Source organism: Hylobates moloch, unplaced genomic scaffold, assembly GCF_009828535.3.
Source record: "Hylobates moloch isolate HMO894 unplaced genomic scaffold, HMol_V3 SCAFFOLD_7, whole genome shotgun sequence".
Lineage (NCBI taxonomy): Eukaryota > Metazoa > Chordata > Mammalia > Primates > Hylobatidae > Hylobates > Hylobates moloch.
The window spans coordinates 116,167,623-116,192,780 of NW_026652282.1; the positions used below are offsets into that span (position 1 = coordinate 116,167,623).

Below are 25,158 nucleotides of genomic sequence, written 5' to 3' on the forward strand. Positions count from 1 at the left end.
CCCCATCCAGGCAGGACATCTAATGGTTCAGACTCTTCCGTAATGAAGGTTTGAGTCATCCTGCCAGGCCAAGCATCATGACCAACTGACATGCTATCTTGGGGCAAAGGGAATGCGAAATGGATAGTGAAAGAAGGTAGTTACAAATACCAGCTACAACAATGTGAGCTGCTGCAGAAACCACGACTGTAATAGTATTTACCTAATGGGTTAATAATATCTACCAGCACAGGTGGGAATACAAAATAACCAAAACACAAGTTATCCTTTCAAATAAAAACATCTTTTACTAACAGAAATTTCTTAGCCTCTGGAAGGCCATTTGATTCGGTAACATATGCCAGGAGACTTCAGCAATATCCTGCTCCGTTGTAGAAAACAGCGATCTGATCCTTTTCTCTCCTCAATCATTAATGAGATTATGCATTTGGTGTGTGATAATCCTCCAGGGACAAGTATTCTCAAATCATACGTTTCAGTTTCTTCTTAAGGTGCTTAACAACGTCTCCTCTCATACATCTGAAAAGAAAGAGACATGTCATTAACCAAAAGATAGCCAAAGAACCTATGCTGTAGGAAGCACTGTGACGGATAGAAAGATGAAGTAACAGTCAGCATGGAAATAGAAATGTATCTGCATGGTAAGAGGTAGTCTAGCCGGCAATAACAAGTGCTGGCAAGGGTGTGGAGAAAAGGGAGCCTTCACACACTGTTGGTGGGAATATAAATTACTACAACAACTATGAAGAACAGTTTGGAGGTTCCTCAAAAAACTAAAAATGGAGCTATCACATGATCCAACAATCCCACTGCTGGGTATATACCCAAGAGAAAGGAAGTCAGTGTACCGAAGAGATATCTGCACTCCCATGTGTGTTGCAGCACCATTCACAGTAGCTAAGATTTGGAAGCAACCGAAGTGTCCACTAACAGATGAGTGGATAAAGAAAATATGGTACATATACACCATAGAGTACTGTTTAGCCATAAAAAAAAAAGAATGAGATTCAGTCATTTGCAACAACACGGATAGAACCGAAGGTCCTTACGTTAAGTGAAATAAGCCAGGCACAGAAAGACAAACTTCACGTGTTCTCACTTATTTTTGGGAGTAAAAATGTAAAACAATTGAACTAATGGAGATAGAGAGTAGAATGACGGTTACCAGAGGCTGGGAAGGTTAGTGGGGGTGGAGGGTGTGGGAAGTGGGGATGATTAATAGGTAGAAGTATGGAATAAATAAGAGGTCGTATGTCATAGCCCAACAGGGTGACTATAGTCGGTAATAATTTAATTGTACATTTAAAAATAATGAAGAGTATAATTGTATTGTCTGTAACGCAAAGGATAAAACCTTGAGGTGACAGAAACCCAACTTACCTTGATGTGATTATTACACATTGTTGTCTGTATCACAACATCTCATATACTCCAGAAATATATGCATCTGCTATGTACCTACACAAATTTTTTAAAAAGAGGTAGTCTAGCAAATACAAAGAGTGTCAACTGAGGGACAATGCGCACCTCAGACTATGGTGAAAATGGAAGTCTCCATAGGATTCGAAGAATGAGTTAGATTCAGATAACATTAGCCTAAGTAACTGTGGAGACAGCCATAACTGTGGGAGACAGCCATAACTATGAGTGAGGACCAGGGTTTGAGAAACGCAAGGCAGAAGCTGTTCCCCCACGCTCACCCCCAGTACTCTATTGCGCCCAAGTGCTTAAAGAAATTGGACAGTTCCTGTTTCTACCCACCTTGCTGCTTCCTTGATGATGGATTCAAAAAATCGTTTCCTGACTTCAGTAGGTCCTTCCACTCCTTCAAGCATTTTGAAGATTTTTTCATATTCTGAAGATGTTTAAAAAAAACTTCAGTATTATCAAATATAAAGAAGAACAGAAGTGAATCTACACCTCAGCAATCATGCTTCAGAGGCTAAAATGTTTTAAATGCTTAAATCAAGATACCTGCACATACAAAACCTAAATAATAGAAAAGACACCTGCACATACATACGAATGTAACTCCTTTAACCATAACCAAGTAAGAAAAGAAAAAGAAAAAATGTACTATGCTTTAGTCAAACAAAAGAGGAACCACCATAAATTATGTGCAATCTCAACTCTGGCAAAGAATGAGCCTCAACAGGTAGCATGGATATCTTCTGAATCACAGAAAGAGAGACTTCCTATAGTTTTATAAAATAGACACTCTTACACTACTTACTTTGTCCAATGCATCGGATTTCCTTCACTACTTGACGTTTTATATCAGCATTAATTTCTTCTTGGCTTTTAGGAAAAGGGACTGTTTCTCTGCCTTCTAGGTCATCTCCAGAGAAACTGCTGGTAACGTTTCCTCCCACAGGTGCCTTGCTACCAGGTTTCTGCATCATCCCATCTTTGCTGAAGCCAGTGAAGTCATCAATCTGAGAATCCAATTGGCTGGGTGGAATAGCATCTCCTGTCATAAGCTCTGGTGAAACAAATTTTGACTAAAAGCCATCAGTTGGTGTTTGACCACTTTCTTTCCCCTCCACATAGACCTCATGAATGACAGATCTGGAAATCAAACTGAGAAGTTGAACTGTGAGATATGTGTGTTTCATCACGCCTCTGGGTATATCTATGTGCTCCTCAGTTTCTAGGGAATTATTTATTTCATAAATGGGAGGACGTACCAGGGAGAAATCCCAGGCCTGACAAACTGAGGCCAGGACACATAATACAATAAAACCACCTCTTATTTTCTGGCCCTATGAATAGATATGGAAACCAAGTAAGACAGTACAACTCTAAAGCAACATTCACAGATCCCTGGTACTCATGGGATAGTTTCAGCTTGTTATGCTTTACAAGATGAAAGCAACAAGACTCACTTGATATCATGATTTCTCAAATTCACTTACAAACTGCCATGCTTTACTGAGCTGGAACCCAGACAACTGGGATACAACTCAACCGGTCTCCTGTTCTATCAAACATATTCTGAGAAAACAGAGGCGGCCATTACTGCTGAAAGTTCTATACGCACTCCATCACCAAAAAGTCCCTTTTAGTGTATGATTTTCCTCATCCTTCCTTTCTGTCTCACAAAAGTGACTTTCTTTTCACTCCAGGTCTGACACCTCTCATTTATCCATCGTCTGTAGCAGGCAGCGTGCCAGTAGCTGGGGATCAGCAGTAAACAGCCCAGAGAGCAACGTTCCCCGCCCTTGTGGAGCTCACATCCTCATGGGGCGGTCAGACAGTACGTGCACAATGAGCAAATGAAACATACAGTGTTGGGCTAGTGGTAAGGAAGCAGTCCACGGGCCTGTGGGCAACAGCAGCAGAGGGAGCCCCAGGAGCTGCTGCTGGTTGGGCAGAGCCTTCTGTGGAGGTATCCTTGGGCAGGGCTTGAAGGAAGAAGCAGAGCTGCCTGCGCAGAGGCAGAGGGGGAGTTCCAGGTTGCGGCGAGGCCAAGGATATGGGCTGGAGTGGGGATGGACCGGGCACTACGGGGTGAAGGACAGAAGCAGAGAGAGTCAGGAGATGATGGGGCCCGTGTTAGGAGAGGGTGACGGAGGCCAGGCCACGCAGAACCTCGCAGACCAAAGCTGGTTCACAGTCGGTTCTGAGTGCTTAGGAGTGTTGAGGATGGGTGTTCAGGAGCGACATGGCATCACGTGATTTACATGCCAACAGCATGACCCCGCTGCAGGTTTGGAGGGTATGTGTTTGATGCGGGAAATAATGGGAAACATGGAGGTACCACAGGAGCTCAGTGATTGATCATGGCAGAGTGGAATAGAAGGAGAGAGAGAGATGCTGGGGTTCAGGAATTTTTTTACAGTATTTAGAGAAGAGAAGAAAAAGAAATGTAGAAAAAAACAATGATGGGGTCGGGGACGGTGGCTCGTGCGTGTAATCCCAGCACTTTGGGAGGCTGAGGTGGGTGGATCACCTGAGGTGAGGAGTTCGAGACCAGCCTGGCCGACGTGGCGAAACCCCATCTCTACGAAACTTAAAAAAATTAGCTGTGTGTGGTGGCTGGTGGTTGTAATCCCACTACTCGGGAGGCTGCGGCGGAAGAATCACTTGAAATCAGGAGACGGAGATTTCAGTGAGCCGAGATCTGGCCACTGCACTCCAGCCTGGCCGAGAAGAGCGAAACTCCGTCTCAAGAAAAAAATGATAGAGATTCACCAATAAGGACAAGAAATTAAAAAAAAAAGATTGTGGGAAATGGAAATCCTGGAAGGTTTTCATGAAGAAGCGAGTGAACAACTGTCAAATGCTGCTGAGAAATTAATGGCAATGTCAACCGAAATTGTTGACCTTGTCAAGGACAGTTTCTCTGGAGGGGATGAGGCAGGAGGCCGACTGCACTGGATACAGCATGAAGAGCAGGTGAGGACAGGCTTACTTACTCTTTCCTTTGGACATGGCAGAGCCTGCAGTAAGACTGTCTCCTGCTCCTTGTTTCCTTGCCAACAGGGCCATCTTCTGCCTTTTCTGATACGAAGGACTGTCACATTCCCTGGGACGTTTAAACACGGTTTCAGGATCTACAGCCACCTTCTCTGTTTTATCGGTCATTGTTTCCTGAAAAACATCAGTGAACATACTCCATTCACGACAAAAATCTAACAATCACAAAATGGCAAACAGTCTGCATATGTGTATACAACCAAGACTTTGAATCATTAATTTCACTTTTAATCATGAGCCAAGATTTACCAAGTCTCAACAAACACTCTGTTCTCAGGAAAAGAAACCTAATTTTAATGTACACTAAGTAAAACAGAAGAAAGATGGTATAACCAAATCAATCAGAATGCTTGTGGAATAAGCAGCTGTCATCAACCAAAAATAGATAAAAATATCATTACCTATTTGAAGATGTATAAGCCAATCTGTATTAACCCTCATTAGAAAAAATAGATGTATAAACCAATCTGTATTAACCCTTATTATACATCATATTTTAAATTATATATTATGCATTATATTATACATCATATATATTTAATATATAAGTATTTATGCTTATATATTCAAATAGACGTATAAACCAATCTGTATTAACCCTTATTAGGAACCCTTATTAGAAGATTGATACAAAACTGATAACAACATCTGACAAGGACTGTAGAAGGAAGAAAAACTACAAGATCAAGCCAAAAATACAAGCCAAGATCACCCCTGAACTTAGACACAAAAATTCCAAACTAAGGGTGAGCAAATAAAATGTACTAGTACTTAAAAAGGACATACATCAGCCATGGTGGAGTATATTGCAGAAAGGCAACACTGATTTAACATTTGAATATCGATAAATGTAGTGCACCACATTAACAACAACAACAACAAAATAACAGGGAAACACCACATGATCATTTTCATACGTGGGTCAATGTTTAAAGTCCAAGGCAATTTTCTTATTCTGGTTAGCATACGTACAAAAAAATTGTAAATGCCATACTTTATAGTGACGTATCAGTATTTTCTCCCTGAGTTTGAAAACAAGACAAAGATGTCCGCTATCCATTCAACAATTTACTGGAGGTTCTAAAAAGTGCCATAGCATCAGGAAAATATAATAGGTTTAAAATTTGGAAAGAAATAAAACTGTCATTATTCACAGATGACATTGTTCTGTGCACAGAAAAATGCAGAACAATAAAATCATTATGATTAATAAGCAAATTTAGTCAACTTACTAGATATAATGAAAACCAATGGCATTTCTGTATAATTAACAGCAACAAATAATTAGAATATGAGATTTCAAATGTCATTAAAAACAGTTCCAAAAACATCAAATATTTAGGAACAAATCTAATCAAGATGTGCTAGAGTGCTTCACAAAAATTATAAAACATCACTCAGAGAAATTCAAGACTGCAGTAAATGGAGAAAAATATTCTTTCCGTGCATTGGAAGACATTTTTTTTTTTTTTTTTTTTGATTCGGAGCCTCGCTCTGTCACCCAGGCTGGAGTGGAGTGGCACAGTCTCTGCTCACTGCAACCCCCACCTCCCGGGTTCAAGCAATTCTCCTGCCTCAGCCTCCTGAGTAGCTGCGATTACAGGCGCCTGCCACGATGCTGGATAAAGACAATGTGGTACATATACACCACAGAATACTACGCAGCCATAAAAAAGAATGAGTTCGTGTCCTTTGAAGGGACATGTGTCAGCAAGCTAACACAGGAACAGAAAACCAAACACCACATGTTCTCACTCATAAGTGGGAGTTGAACAACGAGAACACATGGACGCAGGGAGGAGAACATCACATAGTGGGGCCTGTCAGGGGGTGGGGGGCTAGGGGAGGGATAGCATTAGAGAAATACCTAATGTAGAGGACAGGTCGATGGGTGCGGCAAACCACCATGGCATGTGTCTTCCTATGTAACAAACCTGCACGTTCTGCACATGTATCCCAGAACTTAAAGTATAATTTTAAAAAAAGGAATATTATCCTGATGGCATTGGGTGAGGCAAAGATGTTTCTTAAAATAATAAAAAGCACTAGCCATAAGTAATACACTGATTAATAAAATTAAGAGAATCTGTTCATCTAAAACACATTATTGAGATCGTGTAAAAGCAAAAGAGATTTATAGAAGATACTAAAATTGTATATGTATTTTTATATATGTACATATACGCCTGGGTGCCTGTGTGTATAACTCAAATACAGAATATATGGAAGCTACAAATCCATTTTAAAAATACAAACATCTCAGTAAAAGCTGGGGGAAAATACCTGAAAAGGAACTTCATAAAAAGCATAGTTAAATGACCAATAAACACATAAAATGGTGCAAAAAAAAATGCAATAAATAGCCGGATGCGGTGGCACTGCAATCCAGTCTGGGTGACAGAGGGAGACCCCGTCTCAAAAGACAAACAAAAATCAATCAATAAAAACAACGTTTTAAAAAGGCACTCGATCTCATTAATCAGCAGAGAAACACGAGTGTAGACATAAGGAGGGATCACTGCACACCCATCAGAGTGGCTGGAATGAAAGACTAACGGTACGGCGAGTGTTCGAATGTGGCACAGCTGGAACCTTCGAATATTTCTGGACTCCCATTCCCACACAGACACCCGAGGCTGTGGCTGAAAGATCAGATAGAATCCCGGGAAAGAGTTCCTTCAGAATTGAGATCAACCAATCGAGGAAAAGCACCCCAACCTGGGTCGAGACAGAGTTCCCAAGGTCACGTGGCCTCCTTCATGGCTGACACAGAGCTCCCTGAGTCCCACCATAGGCTTAGAGAATCCAAGGAACATTACCCCATTCCCCGGCGGCACCGGGAGAGAGCACCTACGGATAGTAATTTTAAAAACCCAGCACCAAGAGAAAGCATCCAGTAAGCGTCCACAACAGGGATAAGCAGAACCAAAGAAAGGCCAACACATTCTAGCTGAGAGCGAGCGACACCCGAGGACAAATGCGCCTCACGGCCGACATCAGCACCCAAGGAAGAGTCCATCAGAGGTTGAGATAAAGCCCCCGACAGTGACCCCACAGGGCTACAATCATGTGTCCGGGGCACAGCCACCCCCACCACGTTCCATGAGCACAGATAGTGTCCCCAAGGCAGAGTCCCCCCTCAGGACAGCGACTGAGCGGGAAAGAAACACCGCCGCACCTGAGGCCGACACAGGCAACCAAGGCATGGCCCCCACCCCCCGGGCTCAGGTCATTTCAGCAAGAAAAGTCGCCTTTTCCATCACGGAGAGAGAGCCCCCAAGAAAAGCCCCCCGGCCCCACAACATAGCCGAGACGGGGTGCCCAAGGAAAACGCTCCCCCACGGCTGACACAGGCGCCCATGGCGGTGTCCCCAGAGCTGAGCCACTTCCCCACGGGAGCCCTCCCACACACCGGACAGAGAACACCACAGAAAAGACTCTCTCTGAGGAAAAAGGACACTTTCCAGGGCGAAATTAAAGCATCCAGGGAAAAACTGCCCACTCACAGTCCTGAAGTCCTGACCTTGCTGGAGGAGAGACGGCGGCACCTCACAAAATGGCAGTGAAGTTGTGGCACCTCACAAAATGGCAGTGAATTGCGGCACCTCACAAAATGGCAGTGAATTGTGGCGCCTCACAAAATGGCAGTGAAGTTGTGGCGCCTCCCCACTGGTGGCACTTTCTAGAAACCTGCCCTCTGGGAGTTGTGGGAAATGTGCCCCCTAGGGCACCTGGGAGTGATGTGCATGGGGAGGCGTCTCACCAGAAGCACCGATCCCGTTCGGCCCAAAGGGGATGGAAGGAAGGCAAGTAGCCAGCCACAGCGTGCCTGCCCCAGCCGAACACTGGGAACCTGTTGGGGGCGCCAGAGTCCTGAGGAGAAGCCTCGTGCCCCAGAGAACCAGGAAGCGCAGCCCTCCCCTTTGTTGACTCTGGCGCCCTCTACAGGCGACTTTCAGTAACAACTGCACAGCAACATAAGCAGAGGAATGCAGAACCTTCTCACACAGCGGGATGAAATCGCCTGGGTAACATAGTGAGACCCCGGCTCTACAAAGCAACCAACCAACCAAAAAAAGAAAAAAAAAAAAAGAAAAACACAAAAATTAGCTGGGCATGGTGGTGCATGCCTGTGGTCCCAACTACTCAGGAAGTTGAGGTGGGAGGATCGCTTGAACCCGGGAGGCGGAGGTAGCAGTGAGCCAAGATCGCGCCAGTGCACTCCATCCCAGGTGATACAGGAGACTCCATCAAAAAAAAAAAAAAGAAAAAAGAAAAAGAAAGAAAAAGAAACAACAACAACAACAAGCTGAAATTTTCACTTGAGGGGGTTGTTTTTTAAAGTCAACCCTGACCGGGTGCAGCGGCTGACGCCTGTAATCTCAGCACTTTGGGAGGGCGAAGTGTCTGGATCACCTGAGGTCAAGAGTTCAAGACCAGCATGGCCAACATGGTGAATCCCGTCTCTACTAAAAATACAGAAAATTAGTCAGGCGTGGTGGTACGCACCTGTAGTCCCGCTAAGGAAGGAGACCACTATTACTCCTGCTGCCCTCCTCCCCCTACTTTGCCTAGTTCACAAGACAGGAGGAAAGAGAGAAGGCAAAAAGTTGGAAAAAAAAAAAAAGTAAAATAAATAGCCAGACAACCTTGGCACCACCACCCGGCCCTAGGAATTAAAAAAAGTAATAATAATAACATCAACCCCTGACCTAAACTATTTGTGTTATCTGTAAATTCCAGACACTGTATGAAAAAAAGCATTGTAAAACTTTTTGTTCTGTTAGCTGCTGCATGTAGCCCCCGGTCACATTTCCCACGCTTGCTCAATTTATCACCACTCTTTCACGCGGACCCCTTAAAGTTGTAAGCCTTTAAAAAGGCCAAGAATTTCTTTTTCGGGGAACTCAGCTCTTATGACGCAAGTTGGCCGACGCTCCCAGCCGAATAAACCACTTCCTTCTTTAATCCAGTGTCTGAGGAGTTTTGTCTGCGGCTCATCCTGCTACATTTCTTGGTTTCCTGACCGGGAAGCGAGGTGATTAAAGGACAGTCGAGGCAGCCCCTTAGGCAGCTTATGCCTGCCCTGTAGAGCATCCCTGCTGGGAACTCTGGCCAGCTTGAGCGATGCGGATCCTGAGAGCGCTCCGGGGTAGGCATTTGCCCCGGTGGAACGCCTTGTCAGAGCAGTGCACAGCAGGCCCCCGCGGAGGATCAACGCAGTGGCTGAACACCGGGAAGGAACTGGCACTTTAAGTCTGGACATCTAAAACTTGGTAAGACTGGTCTTTGGAACTTGCCAACTCCATTTGAGTGGAAGCGTGGCCAGATCACCCACGGTGCGCCTGTACCAGCACTTTGGTTTTTGTTTTTGACTTGACTTGAGTTGCCTGATAATTCTAGTTTTGATTTTGACTTGACTTGAATTGCTTGATAAAAAGGCATGCCTTTATTGGCGCTTTGGTTTTCTTTCCATGGAATGGAAGACATTATTAACAGACATTATTGTTATTTCTCTCAGAATGATCGTAGCAATCATATTTAAAATTCCACTGCGTTAACAAAATTTTTTCTAAAAACTGACAAACAGATAATTGTTTTAAGTATATGCAAATTGAAGATTTGGTAAAGCTAAGACAGTCTTTAAGAAAAAGAACTAAGTTGGTAGATATACGCTACTAAATATGAGATTTACTATAAAGGTAGAGTAATTAAAACCGTGTGGTATTGGAGCAATGACAGGCAAATACACCAAGGGCAGAGGACACAGAGGCCAGAAACAATCTGGAAATGGAAAATAGCTAGATTTACCACAGAAGAGCTCCTGTAAATCACTGTGGAAAGACTAGTGCTGTTAATAAAATCACTTCATAAATGCAGGGAAAATACAAACTTTGATTCTTACCCCATCCCACTGCAGAAAACGTTATTAAAGATAGATCGTGAATCCAGTAAAAAATATAAGATATTAGCTTTACAGCTTTAGGATAGGCCAAGGTGTTTTTGATTAGGATAAAAAAGCTCTAACCATAAAGAATACATTGTTTAATTAGACATAATTAAATGTAAAACTTCTATTCCTCAAAAGACACTCTTAAGAGAGTGCAAAAGCAAAGCATATATGTAGATTACATATTATATAATGTATAGTATAGGTTATATATAAAAATATACATTAATCATATATAAATATATATTCATATATAATCTATATTATATATATAACATTATATACATCTGACAACAACTGAGTGGAATCCAGAGTATATCCAGAACTACAAATCAATTTTAAAAGCAAACATCGCAATAAAATTTGGGGGGAAAAGCTGAATACGCACTTCATAAGAGTCATACTCAAATATACCTTTAATAATCACATAAAATATACCCGGACTCTGACTTTACTCCATTCTATGAAAATTTATTTGAGGTGAATAGGAGATCTAGAAGAAAACTTAGAATATTATCGTCATGGCATTGGGGGAGGCAAAGGTTTTCACTTAAAATAATAAAAAGCTCTAGCCATAAACAATAGACTGATTAATAAGATTAAGAGAATCTGTTCATCTAAAACACATTACTGAGATAGTGTAAAAGCAAAACAGATTTGTAGAAGACATTAAAATTGTATATGTATTTTAATATATGTACATATATGCCTGTGTGCATGTGTGTATAACTGAAACCCAGAATATACGTAAACTACAAATCCATTTTTAAAATACAAACATCTCAACAAAATTTGGCAGAAAAGACCTCAAAAGGAACTTCCTTAAAGACATGGTTAAATGACCAATAAACACATAAAAAAGTGCTCCGAAAAAAAATCAATAAATAGCTGGGCACAGTGGCTCACGCCTGTAATCCCAGCACTTTGGGAGGCCGAATTGGGCAGATCACTTGAGTCCAGGAGTTCGAGACCAGCCTGGGCAATTTGGCGAAACTCCGTCTCTACTAAAAAATACAAAGATTAGCCAGGCTTGGTGGCATGCGCTTGTAGTCCCAGCTACTGAGGCACGAGAATCGAGCGAGCCTGGGAGGTCGAGGTTGCAGTGAGCCGAGATCACGCCTCTGCACTCCAGCCTGACCTCGTCCCAAAAAACAATCAAAAATCAATAAATGAACACTTTTTTTAAAAGGGTGCTCAATCTCATTAATTAGCACAAAATTGCAAGTGTAGACATAAGGAGAGATCACTACACTCCCAAAGAGTGGCCGGAATGAAAGAATAATTGCACAGTGAGTTGTGTGCATGTGACGAATCTGGAACCTTCAAACATTTCTGGACCCTGATTCCCACACAGACATCCGAGGCTATGGCTGAAAGGTCAGATAGAATCCTGGGGAAGAGCTCCCTCAGGACTGAGAACCAACCAAGGAAAAGCACCCAACCCCGGGGTGAGACAGAGCTCCCAAGGTCAGCTGGGCGCCCTCGTGGCTGACACAGAGTTCCCCGAGTCCCACCACAGGCTCAGAGAATCCAAGGAACAGCACTCCACTCCCCCGCGGCACCAGGAGACAGCACCCAGAGATAACAATTTTAAAAACCCAGCACCAAGAGAAAGCGTCTGGTAAGCGTCCCCATCAGGGATAAGCAGAACCAAAGAAAAGCCAACACATCCTAGCTGAGAGCGAGCGACATCTAAGGACAAATGTGCCCCACAGCCGAAAACAGCACTCAAGGAAGAGTCCCTCACAGGCTGAGACAAAGCCCGCAACGGAGAGTGACCCCATAGAGCTGCGATCATGCGTCCAGGGCACAGCCACCACCACCCCGGCTCTTGAACATAGACAGAGTTCCCAAGGCAGAGTCCCCCCTCAGGGCTGCCACCGAGCAGGGAAGAAAAACGGCCACACCCGAGGCTGACACAGGCAACCAAGGCAGGGTCCCCAACCCCGGGCTCAGGTCATTTCAGCAGGAAAAGTCCCTCGCATCACCGAGGGAGCCCCCAAGAAAAGCCCCCCGGACCCACAACATAGCCGAGACGGGGTGCCCAAGGAAAACGCTCCCCCACGGTTGACACAGGCATCCATGGCGGTGTCCTCAGAGTGGAGCCACTTTCCCAGGGAACCCTACCACACACCCGACAGAGAACACCTCAGAAAAGACACTTTCTGAGGAAAAAGGACACTTTCCAGGGCGAAATTAAAGCATCCGGGGAAAAACTACCCCACTCACAGTCCTGAAGTCCTGACCTTGCCGGAGGAGGGGCGGCAGCACCTCACAAAATGGCAGTGAAGTTGTGGCACCTCCCCACTGGTGTAACTTTCTAGAAACTTGCCTTCTGGGAGTTATGGGAAACGTGCCCCCTCGCGTGCTTGGGAGTGATGCTCACGGGGAGGCGTGTCACCAGAAGCACCAATCCGGAAAGGCTCAAGGCAGATGGAAGGAAGGGAAGCTGCCGGCCATCGCGTGCCCTGCCCCAGCCTAACGCTGGGAACCTGTGGGGGGCGCCAGAGTCCGGAAGAGAAGTTTTGCGCTCAGCAGGACCGCGGGCGCCAGCGGGAGAACCAGGAAGCGCAGCCCTCCCCTTAGCTGACTCTGGTGCTCTCTACAGGCGGCCTTCGCTATCAACTGCACAGCGGGCAGAGGCAGAGGAACGCAGAACCTTCTCGCACAGCGGGATAAAAGGGTGAATTTGCAGCTGATAGGCAAATATATCTTGTGATATATTTCTCTGGTTTTGATATCAGGGTAATATTGGCCTCATAGAATGAAGTAGTGTTCCTCCGTTATTTTTTAGAAGACATTGCTAAGTACTGGTATTACTTCTTCCTTAAATGTTTGATAGAATTTACACGCGAAGCCATCTTGGCTTGGCGTGTATTTCTGGGGAGATTTAAAATTACTAATTAAATCTCTTTTCATGCTATAGTCCTAATTCGATTTTCTATTTATTATTTATTTATTCATTTATTTCGAGACCGAGTTTCGCTCTTGTTGTTCGCTCTTGTTGCCCGGGGTGGAGTGCAATGGCGCGATCTTGGCTCACCCAACCTCCACCTCCCGGGTTCAAGTGATTCTCCTGCCTCAGCCTCCCAAGTAGCTGGGATTACAGGCATGCGCCACCACGCCCAGCTAATTTTGTATTTTTAGTAGAGATGGAGTTTCTCCATGTTTGTCAGGCTGGTCTCAAACTCCCGACCTCAGGTGATCCGCCTGCCTTGGCCTCCCAAAGTGCTGGGATTACAGGCGTCAGCCACTGCGCCCAGACTGTTTCTTCTTGAGTCAGTCATTTGTCTTCCAAGAATTTTTTCCATTTTACCTAAGTTGTTTAGTTTGTTGGCGTAAAGTTCTTCATAATGTATTCCTTTTAATTTCTATAAGGTCAGTATTAATAACCCCCCTTTCATTTTTCATTTTGATAATCTGTGTAGTCCTTTCTATTTTTCTTGGTCAGTCAAGCTAAAAGATTGTTAGATTTTTTTTTTCACCTTTTCTGTGAACCAACTTTTGATTTCGTTGATTTTCCTGTTTCTTATTTCATTGATTTTCTTCTACTCTTAATTTTCATCATTCCCCTCCTTCTGCTTGTTGTATTAAATACATCAGTTTAAAACTTCAGGAATAACAAATGATTTGTTTCGCAAAGGAAGATTTGAAATCTTAGACATGTAGAAATGCTTATGATATTGCAAGCAGCCGTCATTTCGACCAGTTAACCAGAAGGAAATTTGGTGTGCTGAAACCAAACAAGTTTTTTTTGTGTGCCGGGCTTTTACTGATTTTGAAAATATCAAGTCTAGTTTGTAGGAAGCTATTTATTGCATGAGCAGTTTATTTTTTAATGTTTTAATATAGAGAATGCCCATTTTCACTAAATCCCACAAGTTTTGTTTTTTTTTTTTTTAACTTAAAGGAAAGTACGTATTAACCAGCACATACACTATCCTCTTTGTGCTTTATCTCTGGCAATCCTTATAAGAGCACCATGAGTTAGATACTGTTTTGTGCCCTTTTTATGGAAATAGAATCTTAAGAGTGTACATTTAAGTAGCTCTCCCAGGTATAACCAGCTGGAAAAGTGACAGAACCTAGGTCTCTCAGATTCCAGAGATTGCACACACGAATACTATATCACACTGCTTACTGCTGTGAGTTCAGCAGAGAATTCCTTGTTTATATGGAAATAACAAAACTGATAGTATCCAGGATAATTGGCAACAGTTTACAAACCCTCTTTACCCCCACTTTGGTGATTTTAAGTGGGGTCATCTGTCCACTAAATTAAACAGATCTTAGGCTGGTCACACTTCTAAAATTGTACACCAGGTTTGTGTGTAAAGGTACTTTCCCAGGGAAAAATATCTGTAGATTTAATCAAATTATCCAAAGAGGGTTAGGCCCCCTACCCAGCGTTCCCTGGATGATAAGAGAATGCCATGGAGCCTACACTCTTCCAGTGGGAAGAATAATGCCAATTTATCTGCCATTTATGTTCTAGTTTTTAATCAGAGTGTTCTAGTCACACACATATAGTTAGCTATGAGGAATATCTGCAGATGCTGGTTCCTCCACTTCAAACGAGTCAGCTAACTCTAGGTGAAGAGCTTTATACTTTGGACTATGTGGTTATAAATGATGGGCAGGTAGGATAACTAGAACAGTGTATGTGCTCATTAATACATACTTATCCTTTAAGTCTGAAAAAATGAGCTTGTGGAATTCAGTGAAAATTGGCATTCTAAATATTAAAGTATTAATATTTAGAATTATAGATTTTTAGTTGGGATGGCGGTATAAGGAAGGTCAGCCCATTCTCAAACTGGGCTGGAGGAATAAGGGAGTCGTTTAACCCAGTGGTGTGAACTTACAGGAAGTAGTGATGGTGGACTGAGTCACGACTTAGGTAAAGGGAGATGATTCTAGATCATGGAACATGATATAGATTCTAGACATGAGATTCTAAACTCTGTTTGGTATCAAGGCACACATTGCTAAGACAGTCTGTGATCATGTACTCTCAAGAGGATAATATATTTCAGCTGTATAGCGCCAATTTATGTGCCAGTTATGTTCCAGTTATAAATCAAAGTGTTCTAGTACCACACATAGTTAATTGTGAGGACTATCTGCAGATGCAGGCTTCTCCACTTCAAACGAGTCAGCCAACTCCACCTGAAGAACTTCATGCTGCTGCCTATGTGTTTACAACTGATGGGCAGGTAAGATAACTCTTTCTATTTCTGCCCTAATTGTGACATTCTTCGTATAATTATTTTCTCGTTAGAAAGATGAATATAAACTATATGTGTTAATTCTCTTGATTTAAAAGATAAAATATGACACAGGAAATCTTATGTGAACATAAAATGGGAACTTTTTGATCCAAGAGTGGATCGGTTGTACTAGGAACTGATTTATTTTATTTTATTTTATTTTATTGATATCTTTTTTTTTTTTTGAGACGGAGTTTCACTCCTGTTGCCCAGGCTGGAGTGCAATGGCAAGATCTCAGCTCACCGCAACCTCCACTTCCCGAGTTCAAGTGATTCTCCTGCCTTAGCCTTCTGAGTAGCTGGGATTACAGGCGTGCGCCACCACACCCAGCTTATTTTTTGTATTTTTAGTAGAGACAGGGTTTCTCCATGTTGGTCAGGCTGCTCTCGAACTCCCGACCTCAGGTGATCCGCCCACCTCGCCTCCCAAAGTGCTGGGATTACAGGCATGAGCCACCGCACCCGGCCCAACTGATGTTTTTAATTATCACCTTTAGTGCTCGTAGTTGTTCTGCAGATGTGTATTACTATCTACCCTTTAATAAGAAATCAAGGCTGACAGTGGTCAAATGGCTTGCCCCACGTGACACATGATAGGAGATAGAGCCAGGGTTTGAATGCATACCTTTCTGACTCCAGAGTCTATATTCTTTCCCACTCCCCACAATAACTCCTTTCATATCGAGATTGCAGTCTACAGTCTCTGTTTCTGTTATCCAAGTCGCTAGTGCTCTGTCTAAAAAAATGACTAAGTATTCCTCGTGGAATATGAAGCACTAGGTGGTGTTGCCATGATTGGATTGTCCTGATGGAGATCTTAATGTGAGTTTTGTGTTGTGTATGAGAGAGACATACTAACTTCACCCTTAAAACATGAAGACAAAGGGAATTGCATCTGCACTCATGGAAAAGACCGTTGGTGTAAGGACGCAATTAGGCAATAATCTCTTCTGTAACAAAACCAGACTAAAGTTATTCCACCACATTCCCAAAACTCCTCAGTTAATTAGGCTTTTTCTTAATTTTCCGAGCCTTTATTTTCTCTTTTTTAACAATAGTCATAAGAATCACACCTCACTCATAGGGATTGGCCAAGGATTGAGTTAATACATGTAAAGCATTTAGAACAGTACCTGGAGGGTAGTAAATGTTCAGTAAAAATGTTTTCACACATTCTCCACTCCGCTTTTATAGGAAATGAAAATGGTTTGGAAAATTTTTTAATCAAAATTATGTATTGGAATATAATTTTCATTAAATATGCTTCTGCATATTTAATGCAAGAGCATATTCTTTATTTCTTCAACTTTTATTTTAAGTCCTGGGGTACATGTGCAGGATGTGCAGGTTTATTACATAGATAAACGTGTGGCATGGTGGCTTACTGCACCTATGAACCCATCACCTTGGTATTAAGCCCAGCACCCAGTAGCTATTTTTCCTGATGCTCTCCCTCGCCCCACTCCTCCCCCGACAGGCCCAGTGTGTGTTGCCCTGCCCGACGCGTCCATGTGTTCTCATCATTCAGCTCCCACTTATAAGTGAGAACACGTGCTGTTTGGTTTTCTTTTCTTGCGTTAGTTTGCTGATGATAACCGCTTCTAGCTCCATCCATGTTTCTGCAAAGGACATGATCTCATTCCCTTTTTTTTTTTTTTTTTTTCTTGAGACGGAGTCTCGCTCCGTCGCCCGGGCTGGAGTGCAGTGGCGTGATCTCGGCTCACTGCAAGCTCCGCCTCCCGGGCTCAGGCCATTCTCCCGCCTCAGCCTTCCGAGTAGCTAGGACTATAGGCACCCGCCACCACACCCGGCTAAATTTTTTTTTGTATTTTTAGTAGAGACGGGGTTTCACCGTGTTAGCCAGGATGGTCTGGATCTTCTGACCTCGTGATCCGCCCACCTCGGCCTCCCAAAGTGCTGGGATTACAGGCGTGAGCCATCTCGCCCGGCCGATCTCATTCCTTTTTATGGCTGCATAGTATTCCATAGTGTATATGTACTACATTTTCTTTATCCAGTCTATCATTAATGGGCATTTGGATTGATTCCACATCTTTGCTATTGTGAATAGTGCTGCAATGAACATACACGTGCATGTACCTTTATAATAGAATGATTTCTATTTCTCTGGGTATATACCCAGTAATGGGATTGCTGGATCAAATGATATTTCTGCCTCTAGATCTTTCAGGAATCACCACACTGTCATCCACATGGTTGAAGTAATTTACACTCCCACCAAAAGTGTAAAAGCAGTCCTTTTTCTCCACAGCCTTGCCAGCATCTGTAGTCTTTTGACGTTTTAGTAATCGCCATTCTGACTGGCACGAGATGTTATCTCATTGTGGTTTCGAGTTGCATTTCTCTAATGATCAGTGATGCTGAGCTTTTTTTCATATTTTTGTTGCCCACGTGAATATCTTCTTTTGAGACGTGTCTGTTCATGTCCTTTGCCCACTTTTTAATGGGGTTGTTTGGTTTTCTTTTGTAAATTTGTTTAAGTTTCTTGTAGACTCTGGATAGTAGACCTTTGGCAGATGGGCAGATTGCAAAAGTTTTCTCCCATTCTGTAGGCTGTCTATTCACTCTGATGATAGTTTATTTTGCCATGCATATGCTCCTTAGTTTAATTAGATCCCATTTGTCAACTTTTGCTCTTGTTGCCGTGGCTTTTGGCATTTTTGTCATGAAATCGTTGCCGGTGCCTATGTCCTGAATAGTATTGCCTGTGTTTTTCTTCTGGGGTTTGTATAGTTTTGTGTTTTACATTTAAGTCTTTAATCCATCTTGAGTAAATTTTTGTACAAGGTGTAAGGAAGGAGCCCAGTTTCAATTTTTGCATACAGTTAGCCAGTTCTCCCAGCACCATTAATTAAATACGAAATCCTGTCCCCATTGCTCGTTTTTGTCAGGTTTGTCGAAGATCAGATGGTTATCACTGTGTGATCTTATTTCCGAGTTCTCTATTCTGTTCCATTGGTCCACGTATCTGTTTTTCTACCAGCACCATGCTGCTTTGGTTACTGTAGCCCTGTAGTATAGTTTGAAGTTAGGTTGCGTGATGCCTCCAGCTTTCTTCTTATTGCTTAGGATTGTCTTGGCTATTCTGGCTCTTTTTTCATTCCATATGAATTTTAAAATAGCTCCTTCTAACTTGGTGAAGAATGTCAATGATAGTTTAGTGGAAATAGCATTGAATTTCTAAATTACTTTGGGCAGTGTGGCCATTTTCACAATATTGACTCTTCCTATCCATGAGCATGGAATGTTTTTCCATTTGTTTGTTTACTCTCTGATTTCCTTGAGCAGTGGTTTGTAGTTCTCTCTGAAGAGGTCTTTCACTTCCCTTGTTAGCCATATTCCTAGGTAATTTATTCTTTTTGTAGGAATTGTGAATGGGAGTTCATTCATGATTTGTCTCTCTGCTTGCCTGTTTCTGGTGTAGAGGAATGCTAGCAATTTTTGCACGTGGATTTTGTATCCTGAGACTCTGCTGAAATTGTTTATCAGCTTAAGAAGCTTTTGGGCTGAGACAATGGGATTTTCTAGATATAGGGTCATGTCATCTGCACACAAAGGTAATTTGACTTCCTGTCTCCCTTTTTGAATACTCTTTATTTCTTTGTCTTGCCCGATTCCCCTGGACAGAACGTGTAATACTATGCTGAATAGGAGAGGTGAGGGAGGGCATCCTTGTTTTGTGCCAGTTTCAAGGGTAATGCTTCCAGGTTTTTCCCATTCAGTATGATACTGGCTGTGGGTTTGTCATATATGGCTCTTATTATTTTGAGGTATGTTCCTTCAATACCTGGTTTATTGAGAGCTTTTAATATAAGGGCATGTTGAATTTTATCAAAGGCCTTTTCTGCATCTATTGAGATAAGCGTGTGGTTTTTGTCTTTAGTTCTGTTTATGTGGTGAATTACATTCATTGATTGGCCTATTCTGAAACGACCTTGCATCCCAGGGATGAGGCCAACTTGATCATGGCGGATAAGTTTTTTGATGTGCTGCTGGATTCAGTTTTCCAGTATTTTATTGAGGATTTTGCATCGATGTTCATCAGAAATACTGGCCTGAAGTTTTTCTTGTTGTATCTCTGCCAGGTTTTGGTATCAGGGTGATGCTGGCCTCATAAAATGAGTTAAGTAGGAGTCCCTCCTTTTTAATTTTTTGGAATAGTTTCAATAGTAATATTACCAGCTCTTCTTGGTACCTCTGGCAGGCAGGAACATATTCTTGGGTTATCCTTTGATGAAAACAGCTTTTAGTTAACATACTATACCCTTCATTTTCATGTTTTATCTACCACTAACATTGTAAAGCATGCCCTACCCCTACCTGATTCCAAGATCAACGTATTGGAATCTCCGTAAGGTTGGAGGTGGGAAAATTTACCTTTTCAATCTATCCTACCCTTCATTATCTATATGTATCGTCTAATAAAGTATTAATCAGTATTTGTTAATAAGTAACTTTAAAGTACTAAAAGAGGCCGGGTGCAGTGGCTCGCGCCTGTAATCCCAGCACTTTGGGAGGCCGAGGCGGGAGGATCAGGAGGTCAGGAGATCGAGACCATCCTGGTTAACATGGTGAAACCCCGACTCTACTAAAAATACAAAATATTAGCCAGGCGTGGTGGCGGGTGCCTGTAATCCCAGCTACTCGGGAGGCTGAGGCAGTAGAATGACGTGACCCCGGGAAGCAGAACTTGCAGTGAGCCGAGATCGCGCCACTGCAATCCAGCCTGGGCGACAGAGTGAGACTCTGTCACAAAAAAAGCACTAAAAGATAAAAAAAGGTATTTCTTTTTTTTTTTTCTCCCCTAACAAGGGCTGAGACAAAATGATGTGTACTTCATGAGAGAGATAACCATATGTTTATTCCTTTGGATGAGGAAAGCCACTCATTCCCCAAACATTCTGATTTATCATGACTGTACCATGTTTGACTTTGGATAACACCTTGTATTTTACCTTCCCTTGTTTCACTGAGACTAGATTAAAATTAGCTTGCCTTTTCTGAGAACATCGTGTGTGTTCAGGGATGAGAAATCTTTGACCTGTGACTAAAACTTACATTAATGATATAAATGCATGGCTGTGTATGCATATGAAGACTGTGACTTTGCAGTGGTTGGATTTGTCTTTAATGGAATATGTTCACTGATGTTTTTCAGCAAATGAGGAGTGACGAAGTAAATTTGGTTGCAACAGGGCATCGAAGCAAAAAGAAACATTCCAGAAAATCCAAGAGACACTCTTCATCCAAGAGAAGAAAGAGTATGTCCCTGCGGTTAGACAAACAGGAAGGTGAGGGGGAATCCAATCTTTGGGCCTCAACCATGTCAAAGGACATTTGTAGTCATGTCCTTGAGGGATGAACAGATATGAGCACATTTGCAAGTGGAAGGGCAAGGTTCTCATTAGGTGCAACAATTTGGAGTTGCTGCAAGCGTTAGATGAATAAAGCAGGTTCCTGAGGCAGAAGGAGATGGTGGGCTCAACAAGAGGATGGGTCTGCTCACCTTCTGCCTGTCCTCACATTCCCCTCTAACCCAGTGCAGTCTGGCTTCTTAGTGTACTCCAATGAAACTACTATCATCAAGGTCACCAGTGTTTGCTGCGCTTTGGCATTAATGTCTCAGCAGCATGCGACACAGTTGTTTACTCCCTCCTGCACGGAAAGCTTCTTGGGTCCCCAGACACCTGGATTTCTTACCCTGTTACTAGAGACTCATTTTCCTTCTCTTTTTTGTTTTTCTCCTCTCCCTTCCCACCTCTAAATATTTCGGAGCCCCAAAGCTTGATCCTAGACTCTCTTCTCTTCAATATACTATCTCTTTAGGCGATGCCATGCTGTCTTAGAATTTTAAATGATCCACACTACAAGAACTCTCACCATTATACTTCTACACTACAACTTGCTCCTGAAATCCAGACTCAAATACAACTACACTCGCGGTATCTTTACTGGGTGTCTAATAGGCATGTAAAATTCAACTGACTCTACATGCTCAAATTTCTGACCTCCCTCTCTCCAAAAATACACTACTTTTAGCTTGCACTATTTCAATTAAAGATACTGTCCATTAGGTGAAACATCCACAGAGGTGTAACAACCAGCTGTTCACAGGTATGGGGGATTGAGGAATCCTGGTTTTTACAGTTTGCAGCTATCCATCGGGCAAATAATCCCACCATGGCCTAGTTCAAGCCGTCAACATAAGGTCACTGAACCAGATTCAGGAAGAGTTGGCAACACTCAGCTCTCATAGTCAGCGGCCTAACACCTCCTGAACACCCCTGGTGTACTTTTACTTAGTAGTTCAAGTCAAAACACTTAAAGTCACTTATGAGTTATCTTATGATTCTTTTATTACTCTCTCATTTCACATCTCTTAGCAAGTCCAGCAGCCGATGCCCAGTATAAATCTGCACCCAACCATTTCTCTCTATGCCTCCAGTGCACACCGCCGTAATCTCTCTCCAGGCTAGTACAATGCCTTCTTAGCTCTGTGTTTCTAATCTTTGCTCACCTATCGCATACTCTCTAACCCTGTGGCTAGATAATTATGTCAGCACGTAGATCACATCATGCCATGTCCCTCCTGAAAACCCATCCTCATCTCTCCTAAGCACTCAGAACAGACCCTGAACCGGCTTTGGTCTGCGAGCCTCTGCATGGCCTGGCCTCTGTCACCCTCTCCTAACACGGGTCCCATCCGTTTCCTCCTGGCTCTCTCTGCCTCTGTCCTTCACCTCTGTAGTGCCCGGTCCATCCCCACTCCATTCCCTACCCTTGGCCTCACTGCAGCCTGGAACTCTCCCTCTGCCTCTGCACAGGAGGCTCTGCTTTTTCCTCCAAGCCTTGCCCAATGGCACTTCTTCAGAAGGCCCTGCCAAACCAGCTGCAGCCCCGGGGGCTCCCTCTGCTGCTGTCTCCCACAGGCCTGTGGACTGCTTTTCCAACACCAGCCCAATGCTGCTTGTTTCATTTGCTCATTGTGCATGCACTGTCTGACTGCCCCATGAGGACGTGAGCTCCGCAAGGGCAGGGAACGTTGCTCTCTGGGCTGTTTACTGCTGATCCCCGGGGTCCTGGCATGCTGCCTGCCACAGATGATGAATAAATGAAAGAGGCGTCAGACCTGGAGTGAAAAGAAAGTCACTTTTTCTAGATAAAAGGGAAGGATCTGTAGAATCATATAAAAACACAGATGTGTGATGATGGAGTGGAGATAAGAGCGTTCAACTCCAATAGCCACCTCTATTTTCTCAGAGTATTTGGGGTAGAAAGGAGGCAGGTTAAGGAGGGCTCACTTAGTCTGGCTTCCTGCTGTGCACAGCATGGCATTTATAGGTGAACTATACAAATAACATCAAGTGAGAATTGTCTAAGGGGCAGCAAGATGATACAAAATGACGAATACAAAAACCTGTGAATGTTTATTCTGCTGTCGTACTTCTTTACTGCATGTATTCATTATGCCAAGAGGTAAAACGGTAGTTTTATTGTGTTATCTGACCTGATCTCTGTCGCAAGATCTGAGATTTCCACGTGGTAAATCCTTCTGTTTCATGAAATAAATAATTCTTTAGAACCTGATTAATACATAGCTGTCCCTCTGGGGGAGGATGGGACAAAACACACCTATCTTGCAGCTCAACCTCTTCGTTTGGTTTCCAGCTGCTAGCGTCACTCACAATGTCCATGAAGAGAAGGTAAAAAATGGCCAATTCGCACACAATAATGTCATTGCAACTGTTCCACCAGTGCTTATTAGTATGGCAGCAGCTGGTATTTCATCCATGAGTACCAGGGACCAGTGTAAATTTGCTCACTTGTTATACTGTCCTACGAGGATTCCACTACGCACCATATATGCATAGTGTCATGAGGGAAGAAGGTAATTTTGTTGTATTATCTTTTCTGGCCTCAATTTTAGGGTTCTCAGATTGCTACCTGGTATATCCTCCTTCTTTATGAGATAATGTCCTAGATACTGAGCATCAGTGGGGTATGCCTGTGCCATTGACATAATGCTTACCTCACAGCTCAACCACTTCATTTGGTTTCCAGATGCTGCAGTCACTCACAACGTTCACGAAGAGAGGATAAATAACGGCCAACCGGCAGCTAATAACGTCTTGTCGACTGCTCCACCATGGCCTGGCAATATGGCAGCAGCAGGAATTTCATCCATGAGTATGAGAGATCTGTGTATGTCTGCTTATTAATTGTACTGTCCTACTTGGATTCCACAAGCAGGCATATTTTCATGAATTATAGAAGGTGGTTTTGTTGTATATTCTTTCCTAGCCTCAATTTGAGGGGTATCAGACGGCCACCTGGCATATCCTCCCCTGCTTTTTTGGATGATTCCCTAGAAACTGAACGCAGAGGAATATACCTGTGGAGTTGACATAATGCACTTACCTCACAGCTCAACCTCTTCACTTGGTTTCCACACGCTACTGTCAATCACAATGTCCATGAGGAGGGGATGGAAAACGGTCAACCCCAACGAGATAATGTCGTGTCAAATGTTCTATCAGGGCTTATTAATATGACAGGAGCTGGTATTCCAGCGATGAGTACCAGGGATCTGTGTATGTTTGGTTATTAGTTGTAGCGTCCTCCTTGGTTTCCATATGCATGTGTAATGTCATGAAGGGAAGAAGGTGGTTTTGTTGAATTATCTTTCCTGACCTCAACTTGAGTGGACTCAAATCATTATATGATGTATTCTCCTGCATTATGGGATAATTTCCTAGAAACTGAGCATCAGTGGGATATACTGGTGCGATTGTCGTAATGCACATACCTCACAACTCAACCTGCTCCGTCGGTTTCCAGATGCTACCATCACTCACAATATCCATGAAGAGAGGATGGAAAATGGCCAATCTCGAACTGATAGAGTCTTGTCAACTGTTCCACCACGGCTTGTTCATATGGCTGCAGCTGGTATTCCATCCATGAGTACCAGGGATCTGCGTATGTCTGCTAATTAGTTGTACTGTCATACTTGTTTTCCATAAGCATGCATATTTTCATGAGAGGTAGAAGTCACTTTTGTTGCATATACTTTCCTAGTCTCAATTTGAGGGGTCTCAGATGGCCACCTGGCATATCCTCCCCTGATTTCCTAGATAATTTCCTAGAAACTGAGCATCAGGGGGATATACAGGTTGGGCTGACATAGTGGACTTACCTCACAGCTCAAACTCTTCATTTGTTTTCCAGATTCAACTGTTACTCACACTATCTGTGAAGAGAAGATAAAAAGTGAACAAATGGCACCTGATAAATTCTTGTCTACTCTTATAGCGGGGCTTAAGAATTTCACAGGGGCTGGTATTCCACCCCAGGGTACCAGGGATCAGTGTGTGTTTACTAGTTGTACTGACCTACTTGTTTTTCGTACGCATGCAGTGTCATGCAGGGAAGAAGGTG

The 25,158-nt window shown here is 43.0% G+C and overlaps 2 protein-coding genes across 6 annotated transcripts in view; one reads left to right on the forward strand and one right to left on the reverse strand.

The window, feature by feature from the left end:
* Positions 1-261: 261 nt before the first annotated feature.
* Positions 262-12,803, reverse strand: LOC116812075 (cancer/testis antigen family 45 member A6). Of its 5 annotated transcripts, none has more exons than XM_032757698.2 (5): positions 12,676-12,803; positions 4,419-4,593; positions 2,234-2,482; positions 1,762-1,855; positions 262-519 (listed from the first exon to the last, which is right to left on the reverse strand). In XM_032757698.2, the coding sequence occupies exons 2-5, from the start codon at positions 4,585-4,587 to the stop codon at positions 462-464; spliced, it is 570 nt and encodes a 189-aa protein (XP_032613589.1). In that variant the 5' UTR covers positions 4,588-4,593; positions 12,676-12,803; the 3' UTR covers positions 262-461. The 5 variants fall into 5 exon arrangements, with proteins under 5 accessions (XP_032613589.1, XP_032613588.1, XP_032613586.1 ...); XM_032757697.2 differs by having other exon boundaries at positions 12,659-12,775; XM_032757695.2 differs by lacking the exon at positions 12,676-12,803 and adding an exon at positions 8,243-8,354.
* A 209-nt stretch (positions 12,804-13,012) lies between these two features.
* The window catches only part of SAGE1 (sarcoma antigen 1), a 16,654-nt gene continuing 4,508 nt past the window's right edge, over positions 13,013-25,158 (forward strand). The window contains exons 1-5 of the mRNA XM_058441720.1: positions 13,013-13,112; positions 15,559-15,645; positions 20,879-21,011; positions 23,782-23,922; positions 24,559-24,699. Of these exons, the coding sequence (XP_058297703.1) occupies positions 15,559-15,645; positions 20,879-21,011; positions 23,782-23,922; positions 24,559-24,699 (502 nt within the window). The 5' untranslated portion in view covers positions 13,013-13,112. The remainder of the gene's footprint in view (positions 13,113-15,558; positions 15,646-20,878; positions 21,012-23,781; positions 23,923-24,558; positions 24,700-25,158) is intronic.